We start from the raw sequence: 9,223 nt of genomic DNA, 5'->3' as shown, positions 1-9,223 counted from the left end.
AGCTTTGGGCTGCACACCTGCTATAAAGAGACTCTGACCTGCTCACTTAGGAAACATGAAAAAGTAAAATACACAAGCTTTCTTATCAAAAGTGACCTTTAATAGGAGGACAAAGACAGGGGCCAGTCCCTTTAGCATCTCATTGCTCCAAAAGCTACAAAGAAGAAATTGAAGCCTTTTCCCTTCCAGCAATTCAAGGTTGCACCAGGTCCATGCCTGAGTAAAAAAGCCCCTCCAGAATCTGGAGTCACTATAAAGGAGTCCACCATGACAAGGGCTACAGGCAGAAGCTCATACTACTCCCCAGACTTCCTCAAAGGCAGTAGTAATCTTGGCACATGTCAGGGCAGCAGAGAGAGGATAGTTACTGATAGAGACCATCTTTTCTGTATAGTCAACATTGACCTGGGGGGAAGAGAGAGAAGTTAAGCTGCAAGTTTTCACTTAATCCTCTTTAATTCCCTTGCTAGAAGAGGTACAGTGTTTCTCCCACATGGCTGTGCTTCATCCAAGATTTAACGCAAGCACAGTAGAGCACAGGACAACTGCTAACCCTCACCTGTGCTCTCTCTTGGGAGGGAGGGAAGGCCTAAGCGTTGCAGAGTTGAATAGTTTCTTGATATAAACCTACCTTGGAGAAAGGAGGGGGGAACAGCCAAACAAAAAATGGAACAGAAAAACTTGTGCAGAATAACACTGACATCTATTTTGCTAGAGATCCTTACGACACCAGACTGGAATACATGCGCTTACCGAACCATGGGCAAAAGCTCCCACAATAATGGCAACTGGCTCTGCTGCAGGAACCAGTTCACGCAGATCTGACACTTTGGGAACTGCAAAAGAGGTACCTATCTTCATGCAGCCCACAGGGAGATGATCACTGACTGGATTTTTAATCACCTACAGAGAGCAGAAAGTTAACAGGGGGGCAGAGATAAGAGATCTGCCACTCAGCTAAGTCCACTGTGCAGACAAAATCCCTCCCATAGCCCTAGCTGCAGGAGAGGAATGTTGCAACATTACCCATAAACAGTCAAGGAATGTTTACCTTCAACAATTTCTGAGGTCCATCAGCTGCTCGAACACTGAGCTTATGCAGCAACTGAACTAGCAGGAGAGAGAAAAAAATCAGTTAAGCAGCGTGTTCTTTTGCTGGAGGAATCTTATCCTCTGGCTAGTGAGTAGAGCTAAACTAGACAAGAAGCCCATCTTTAGAGTTCCTAATATTTTCTAAAGTAGCCCTAAGAAACACTGATCATTGAGTTATTTTAGTACAAGTACGGCCTCATTCAGTTACTCACCATTCTGCTAAAGAATGAATAGTTGGAAATGTCTTCTGAGTTTCAGGATGCATACTCCGTTTTTCCATTCTTTCCTCGTTTTCAGACTTTTGAGACTGGTTCAGTTTTTTGACTCTTCCCCAAATCCTTCCACTCCTAACCACCCTCCTGTCTTATTTTGTGGCAGGTGGGCAGTTTGAATCACTTACCCATAAGACCACAGAACCGATCAAAAGTTCTTGGGATCCTGGTCTGGGGATTGACTTCAATTAGAACATTCTTCTGGGTATGGATATAAACCTGCAGGAGACCAGCTCGATTCAGTGGGCTGTCCATGAGCATCAGGAGACTCTGAAATAGAAAAACATGTAGTAGTGGAAATAGAAGAGGCATAAAAGAGGAGAATCTTGCAAAAGTTAAGGCCTAGGCACCATAAGTGAGGAAGGGACTGATACTAAGGCAGAGAGGGTCCATCTGGCCATACAAGTTCTGCTGTAATATTGGAATGAAGCAATCCCACATACAAAGAGAAATAAATAGAAATATAAGAAATACAAATACCAATATAAAAGATATAGAGATATACAAATAAAAAGAGCTTCTAAAACATAAGCACAACGGGTAAGGCCCAGTTTCCTCCTGTTCCAGGGGCACAAGCTGACCATGGACTTCAGGGGCAGTTTCCCTATGGCTCTCAGGTTGCGTGGTAGCAGCCCGGTACGGACCAGGACAGGGCCTGGCGGTGCCAAGCTGTGGCCGGTACCTGGTGTGTGATGTCCGGCCGCACCTCGCCGGGGTCCCGGCCGCTTCGCAACAGCAGCGCCTTATGCTTGTCGCAGTTGAGCAGCTCGAACGCCTTCCCCACCTAGGGGCAAGACAAACACAGTTAGGCGGCCGCGGCCGCGGCCCCGGCCCCGGCCCCGGCCCCGCACCTTCACTGTCTCCAGACTCGCCCCCTCCAGCACCACCAGGAGCCGCCGCTGTCCCCGGGCCCGCTTCGCCTCCAGGCCGGAGTCCTCGGTAGCTTCCTCGCAAGGCCGTATAGGCGCGGCCATTTTCTGAGAGCCTGACTACGTAGGACGGGCCCCGCCCTTTACTTCACTTCCGCCGTAGCTGGTTGGCTCCTGTTCCCCAGCTGCCAATTGGACGCCGCGACGATCCAAGATGGCTCTCTGGCCGCGGCCTCGCGGCATCTGCTAACTCGTCCCGGCTGGACCCACTTCCGGGACGCAACGCGGCTGACCAGGACGGGGGCTGAGAGGGGCCTTGCCAGTGCCGCGGTTTCCCCCCGGAACGCCTCGGCGGCGGGACCTTCCGGTGTCCTTCCCGGCTGGGCGCGCTGGGCGCGCGGCGCGGCACGGCACGGCACGGCACGGCACGGCTATGGCGCAGAACCTGAAGGACCTGGCGGGGCGGCTGCCGGCGGGGCCCCGTGGCGTCGGCACGGCCCTCAAACTGCTTCTGGGTGCCGGCGCCCTGGCCTACGGCGTCCGCGAGTCCGTCTTCATCGGTTAGTCCCTCTCCCCTCCCCCCGCCCCGGCCCTGGCGCCTGCCGCGCTGACCGTGCCCCTGTCCCTTCTCCCCCCAGTGGAAGGAGGCCAGCGGGCTATCTTCTTCAACCGTATCGGCGGCGTCCAGCAGGACACCATCCTCGCCGAGGGGCTTCACTTCAGGTAGGGACCGCCCCCCAGCCGGGCCCCTGTAGTGGTCCCGTCCCCCCACCGGGGTCTGCGCCGCCCCGGCCGCCCCCTATAACGGGTCTGTGTACCTCCGCAGGATCCCTTGGTTTCAGTATCCCATCATCTACGACATCCGGGCCCGGCCGCGCAAAATCTCCTCTCCCACTGGCTCCAAAGGTAAGAGCCACCTCGCCGGCTGGAGCACAAGGCACTGGCAGCCTTGGGGGTGGCTCCGAGCCGGTGGGGTGAGCCCAGCCAGGGTTGTGGCCCTGCTCATATCTCTTCCTTTCAGACCTGCAGATGGTGAACATCTCACTGCGTGTTCTCACGCGCCCCAACGCTGCGGAGCTGCCCAGCATGTACCAGCGCTTGGGCCTGGACTATGAGGAGCGAGTACTGCCTTCCATTGTTAATGAAGTGCTCAAGAGTGTGGTCGCCAAGTTCAATGCTTCACAGCTCATCACTCAGAGAGCCCAGGTGACTCTTCAGAGAAGTCTTAGGTTTGGATTACAAGGGAACATCTAAATTGTGGGTGTGGGAAACATTATAACAGATAAAGGATAGCTATATTTTAGGCTGATGGCAGAAGCATTCAAATGGAAAGGATGTGCAACTGTGTCCTGCTTACAGTTTGATTTCAATAGAAATACAAACACTAAGATTGTATCATTAGATTCTGGAAAGAAAAGTGGATGCTCAGTATAGAAATGGAAAAAAAAGCACTGTGGTGTAGTGATGGGGGAGGGAGAGCTGACTTATGCTACAGTCCACGGGTATTGACAGAACTGGCTTTAAAAAATGATTACCTTGACCCTGCATGGGCCTCAGAAGAGCTGTCAAAGCAAATTTAAACAGTTCTAAAGGATCTGAAAAGAGAGGTGTGTGAGCTGTTAATAAAATGATAAACTCTCAATGATGGACAGTGCTGTTCCAGAAAACTAGAAGGTAGCAAATGTTTCTGTTTTTTAAAAAAGCTAAAGGGGTAATCTGGGGGGTTGCAAAATGATAGAAATAATTAAAAACAAACGAAAAATACCTACACACGAAAGTTCATGTTCCGAAAACTTGATTGTCAGGGATTCTGAGAATAGCTGTCATTTATCCCCACTGAGGAGATATAACTTGCTAATCTTACTTAGATTCCTTTCAAAAGGTTTTAGGGAAGATTTACTGCTAAAGAGGACAAGTTATCAGGAGGACAAAATAGGAAGCATCTCTTAACTGCTTTCTGATCCATGACAACAAAGCAAAGAGCAGGACTGGTTGGCCAGGTCTTGTCCTGGTAATTGATCCATAGCAGGGACTTCCAGTTCTGTCCTAGGCCATATGATGTGCACTGAATAGATTTGTTATGAATCTTGCGTAAGGAAAATGGATGGAAAGGGAGAATGTGACAGCAAAGAAACAACATCTGCAGTTGATTTAGATTTATCAAAAGCAGTGAAGACTCTTAGATTATCTCTGAAATTTCTGAACAATCTGAATTTTGTTTCCTTTCCTGTCATAAATTCATCCAATGCTAATGACTGTAAAGTGATGAATATTGAAGCCCTCGATATTCAGAAAAAAATGAAGTGACTTTACATAGTTCTGTGCTCACAGTTCACCCAGTAAAGCATTCTGGCACCGTTTTAGAATTCTGCTCAGTGAAGAGTTGCAATAAAAGTGAAAGCAAATGCTTAAATGGTTAAGGATGTAATATTGTAGCAAAAAGTTCCATTTAAATCAACTTTTTGTCTGGGACTTGTCAGCCTCTCTGATAAAGATACTGGCAAACCCAAGGCAACTCAGAGATAAGCAGAATAAATCAAAAGATGTAAAGACTATTCTCAAACAAAGAGATTAGAAAAATTGGAGTAACAACACTAGGTAAGAGATGTGTCTCTAACGTATTGTGGTGGGGAGCAGGATTTCTTATTTTCTTAATCTGAGTACAAGGATGAGGAGACAGTCAAACCCACAACAATGACATTCAAGATGGAGAAAGAAATACTTGTTGCGAAAACACACATGGGAACTGTGGAACTAGATGTGATAGGCTGTGAAAACAAAAGACTTTCAAGAAAGTTCTTTTATTTTTGCAATGTTACTTAAATAATTATATGTGATAGTTAATAATTATAAATAAGCTATATTTACTTCTAAAAGTTTTGCAAGTAACTATGAATATGCATAATTAGTGAAGGTGAAAATTCAGGGACGGATATTAATGTCTATGTTTCAGGGTTTATTTTAGATAATGCCTCCCTCCAGCCCAATGTAAATGAACTGTGAGGGGCAGTTGTGCTTCTGTTTTGTAGTGCACGTGAAGTGAGAAGTAGCCTCTGTATGGTATTCTTTTCTCCATATTTGTGTTTCAGGTGTCCCTACTCATTCGACGAGAACTGACAGAGAGAGCCAAGGATTTCAGCCTCATCCTAGATGATGTGGCTATTACAGAGCTTAGCTTCAGTCGTGAATACACAGCAGCTGTGGAGGCTAAGCAAGTGGGTGAGTTCAATTTACACCTAAAAAGGGTGGGTTTCCTTTGCATTTCTATTGAATTATTAAGCAAGGAAGCTGAATTTGGGCTAGTGTGTCACTGCTATTGCATGGATACAGTTGCAAAGCTGTAAATTTTGGCTTTCTTAGTAATGTGTCTAAACAGGTTATTTCACAAGTATTATCAGAAAATGTTGGGTCATTGCTAACGGAATAGAACATCAGTTGGACTGAGTTCCCAAAGCTGCAGAGGTTCCTCTTCCAAACTGGGACTATCACTTACAATGGGAATTATGTTTAGAGAGTGCAGTCATTGTTGGTTAGAAAAAAGTATGTTCAGATACGTTTCTTAGTTGTGGGTATGGCTCCTGAATGCTATCATTTCCTTGGGAAGCATGAGCCACCAGGCCTCAGCTGTAGAATTCTTCTGGAGGGTTTGGGAGGATGGGATCTGCTTTGAATGCTTTTGTCCGTTCCCTATGCAGCCCAACAGGAGGCACAGCGCGCACAGTTCCTGGTGGAGAAGGCCAAGCAGGAGCAGAAGCAGAAGATTGTTCAGGCTGAAGGGGAAGCTACAGCTGCCAAGATGATATCCATTTTTGGGAGATTTTCTGGGAGGTGGTTTGTAAGTCTGTCAGTCCTGAGAATCTGTTGCATTATTAGGTTCACATTTAGGAGACTGATGGGATGACAGAGACCTACTTAAAGCTATCATTTTTTCCCTGCAGTGGGCTGAAGTAGTATTTGTCTGAGATTACAGGTAAGAGCAGAGTAGGCCATGAGCCTCCACTCCCTGTTGTAAGGTTTAACTTTGATTGGTTGCGTGTGACAATAACGCTGTTGTTCCTGGTTTGGGGAAGTAAAATTGTCCCTACCCAGAGGTCTAAGTGACTGGAATAGAGATCATTTTTCTCAAGATATTTGATGATGTGGTTTAGAAAGAATTCCTTGAGGGCAGAGGCTTCTGCTAGCAGGTTTTTTCTTAACTTGTGCTTCCTGTACCTCGGTGAAGCTCTGAGCAGGAATCCAGGCTACATCAAGCTACGTAAAATCCGAGCTGCTCAGAACATTTCAAAAACGGTGAGTAGTGGGGCGCAGAATTTCTTTCTTCCTCCTGCATTTCCTTGTGCCACCTCTCCCAACCCAGTGGCCACATGATGATTTTAAGGTGAATGTGACTGTCCTGTCCTGACCTTTGTTCCTACTCAGTTCTTCTCTGCTCAGATAAATGGAGTGTAAGGTTTAGCTAGCTGTGATCAGCAATTAGGTGTGAGGCTATGAGTTCATGCTCTCCACATGACAAGGCCAGATCCACATCAGATTCCATCACCCACATCCAGCTGCAGCTGCCAAAAGCTCCTGATTTCCTGCAGGCTGACAAATGGGGAACAGATAAGGCTGGGAGCAAAGATCTGTCTGACAGAGAGAAAGAATGAGCATTCCTTTTAGAAAGTCTGATGACACTGGAATGGGAAGTCTGGACATGACAAAGCTATTTTGGGGAATTGCATTGACATAACTAAGATCTTAAGCAAATACAAACAAGAGCGCATAGGTACTCTGAATTCAAATATAAATGTAGTGTTAACAGCTAAATTGTTAGTCCATTAGTTCAACTGCAGAAACTTCTGTTCATTTTAAATGTGCTTAAACATAGCTTGAGCCTAAATTGGGGACAGGCCAATTCTGCTTCATAGGGGGTTCCTTTTTTGTGTTGTTCACTCTCCCTTCACTGGCAAAGTCCTAAGCAGGATCAAACATAATGTTCAAAAGTGCAAAGCTGTGTCTCGAGGGGGAATTAGATTCTTTATTAATATCTTTCTTCCTTGTTCTTTAATACTTGTCTGTTTTATACAACCTCTGTCATGGATTTCTCTTTCAGATTGCTGCCTCACAAAACCGTGTGTATCTCACAGCAGATAACTTGGTACTGAACCTGCAAGATGAGGGCTTTACCAGGTAAAGGGGGTGGAGGGCTGTTGTGGGTGGATTTACATGCATCTAACCTGTGAAGCTGGTTCCCTTTCTGGAGCTCTCTCAGGAACTTAAGGATCTTTTCTCTGAGAAGACCTTGATGCCAGAGGATAGAGCCAAGTAGAGAGTAGCCTTGCTTACTGCAGAAGCTAAGAGTGTGTTAAATCTAATTGCTCTATTCTTTTTTTTCTTTTTTCTTTTCCCCTCCTTCCCCTTAATGCATCTCCTGGCACACAGAGGAAGGTAAGGCACTGATCTTTTTTTTGATCCTTTTGTGAGTCCTTAGAAAGAGGGTGTGCATGTTTGTCTGGAGCCTGGCATGTTGCTGCCTCGGACATTTCTGGCCATAGGGAGTTCATTCCATCTCTATTTCAGCTCCCATTTGTGATGTGAAACTTGCCTTCCTTCCTTGCAGGGGCCACACAAACAGCTGCATCAAGTAGCAGAGTTTCAGGAATTGGAGCTGTGTGTGTCCCATGAAGAACCTTGCATAGAGAAGGCAGGAGTAGTGAACTGAGGAGTGTCCTTTGATTCATCCTGCATGTAGGGTGACCAAAGAGGGCTGCAAACAGGCAGATACTTGAGTGTAGGAAACATTCTCTTCTCCTTGTTATCACTAATTTTCCAAAAGCTTTCCAGTCCATGCCAGTGTACCTCATTCCCTGCTCTCAGAGCTAGAGGAAGTTTGGCTTCTGCCTAATCTGTCTGGTGTTACTGGACGAGGCAGTGCCAGCCGAGTTTATTAGCATGCAGCTAAAAGTTTAAAATAAAGAGAGGAAGCCAGAGATAGTTTCTTTTCCATGGGGTCTCTGCCTGTTTGATCATGCCTCCTCTTATTCCTCCCAGCAGGCTTAAGGGGCTTTGAAATAGGCATTTATTTGCCAGGGTTGATCTCTTAATCCTTTGGGTGAGGCTCCCAATCCTGCAGTAAGGGTCTAGCTTAGTTTTGCCTGTGCTTTTGGGACTAATGACTCATTTCTGTCTCCCTTTCAGTGACAGTCTCCTACTCAAACAAGGGAAGAAATGAAAGAACTAAAGCTTCCCAGAACCACTGGCACTGACCAGCAGAAGATGCCTGTGAGGAGCTTTGAATTCCCTCCACTAGCATCATTTGCCCTCATTTTGGGTTTGGTTCTCCTGTCCCAGCTCCATCTGTGGTGACCTAGCTATGGGATTGGGCTTTACCACTAGGCAGCTGTAATCCTTTCCTTACCCCACCAGTTAAATTTACTTACTGGTGTGAGCCCATGTGGATCTAGTAATTCACCTCTAAATTTCACTGATGTCTGGATTTCTGTACAGTAGACTCGGACCTTTTTTTTTTTTTTTTTTCCTCTCTCCCTTCCCCCCCCCCCCCCAAGTCAGTGAGTTTTGCTGCCATCACCACCAGGCTTTTTTCTAGTAAATCTTGTTTCTCTTTCCCTCCTGATTCCAAGAGAACCTGAGGCTAAACTCAGTAAAATGTAATTCATCAGGCACCTGTAACTGCTGGAATACCTGTTTGTGTCACTGTCTACTCAGTGATTCTTTCAAACATTTGTAAAAATTAAAACAAAAAAAAATTATTCTGTGTCTAAGCATGCTCAGTGACTGAAAAAGAGGTATGTGTTATTTTGTGGAACAGAGCTTTTTATTTGGTTGCAAGCAAAATCAGGATGCTGTGGGAAAGGAGCAAGAGAAATACCCTCTTGTTCATTGCCAGATCACAGTGGAGAGATGATGAGCAGGTGTAGATGCTCGTATGGCTGCATGGGTGACCAGGGCCAGTTTCTTCTTACCTGCCTTGTAGATGCTGAAGATGAGCTT

General features: G+C 46.2%; 2 protein-coding genes across 2 annotated transcripts; one reads left to right on the top strand and one right to left on the bottom strand.

Moving 5' to 3' along the window:
- Nucleotides 1-78: 78 nt before the first annotated feature.
- On the bottom strand, nt 79-2,373 carry EMG1 (EMG1 N1-specific pseudouridine methyltransferase). Its single transcript, XM_067303277.1, has 6 exons — nt 2,216-2,373; nt 2,047-2,148; nt 1,493-1,634; nt 1,052-1,110; nt 754-903; nt 79-405 (listed from the first exon to the last, which is right to left on the bottom strand). Exons 1-6 carry the CDS (start codon nt 2,336-2,338, stop codon nt 292-294), a joined length of 690 nt encoding a protein of 229 aa, XP_067159378.1. The 5' UTR covers nt 2,339-2,373; the 3' UTR covers nt 79-291.
- Nucleotides 2,374-2,503: 130 nt separating this feature from the next.
- On the top strand, nt 2,504-8,982 carry PHB2 (prohibitin 2). Its single transcript, XM_067303268.1, has 9 exons — nt 2,504-2,793; nt 2,872-2,956; nt 3,060-3,139; nt 3,255-3,439; nt 5,323-5,452; nt 5,929-6,032; nt 6,446-6,523; nt 7,326-7,402; nt 7,655-8,982. Exons 1-9 carry the CDS (start codon nt 2,667-2,669, stop codon nt 7,662-7,664), a joined length of 876 nt encoding a protein of 291 aa, XP_067159369.1. The 5' UTR covers nt 2,504-2,666; the 3' UTR covers nt 7,665-8,982.
- Nucleotides 8,983-9,223: the final 241 nt, after the last annotated feature.

Source organism: Apteryx mantelli, chromosome 1 (assembly GCF_036417845.1).
Source record: "Apteryx mantelli isolate bAptMan1 chromosome 1, bAptMan1.hap1, whole genome shotgun sequence".
In the NCBI taxonomy this organism is placed as follows: Eukaryota; Metazoa; Chordata; class Aves; order Apterygiformes; family Apterygidae; genus Apteryx; species Apteryx mantelli.
Note: the sequence above shows the minus strand (reverse complement) of the source record. Positions and strands in the feature narration are given on the sequence as shown.

Excerpts from the sequence above, each read along its gene's own strand:
- PHB2 (XM_067303268.1), top strand. The coding sequence starts at position 2,667 with ATGGCGCAGAACCTGAAGGACCTGGCGGGGCGGCTGCCGGCGGGGCCC. Across the intron at positions 2,957-3,059 it reads GCCGAGGGGCTTCACTTCAG|GATCCCTTGGTTTCAGTATC; the intron begins GTAGGGACCGCC and ends GTACCTCCGCAG. Across the intron at positions 6,033-6,445 it reads AAGCTACAGCTGCCAAGATG|CTCGGTGAAGCTCTGAGCAG; the intron begins ATATCCATTTTT and ends TGCTTCCTGTAC.
- EMG1 (XM_067303277.1), bottom strand. The coding sequence starts at position 2,338 with ATGGCCGCGCCTATACGGCCTTGCGAGGAAGCTACCGAGGACTCCGGC. Across the intron at positions 1,635-2,046 it reads GGCCGGACATCACACACCAG|AGTCTCCTGATGCTCATGGA; the intron begins GTACCGGCCACA and ends TTTCTATTTCAG. Across the intron at positions 406-753 it reads GAGCTTTTGCCCATGGTTCG|GTCAATGTTGACTATACAGA; the intron begins GTAAGCGCATGT and ends TCTTCCCCCCAG.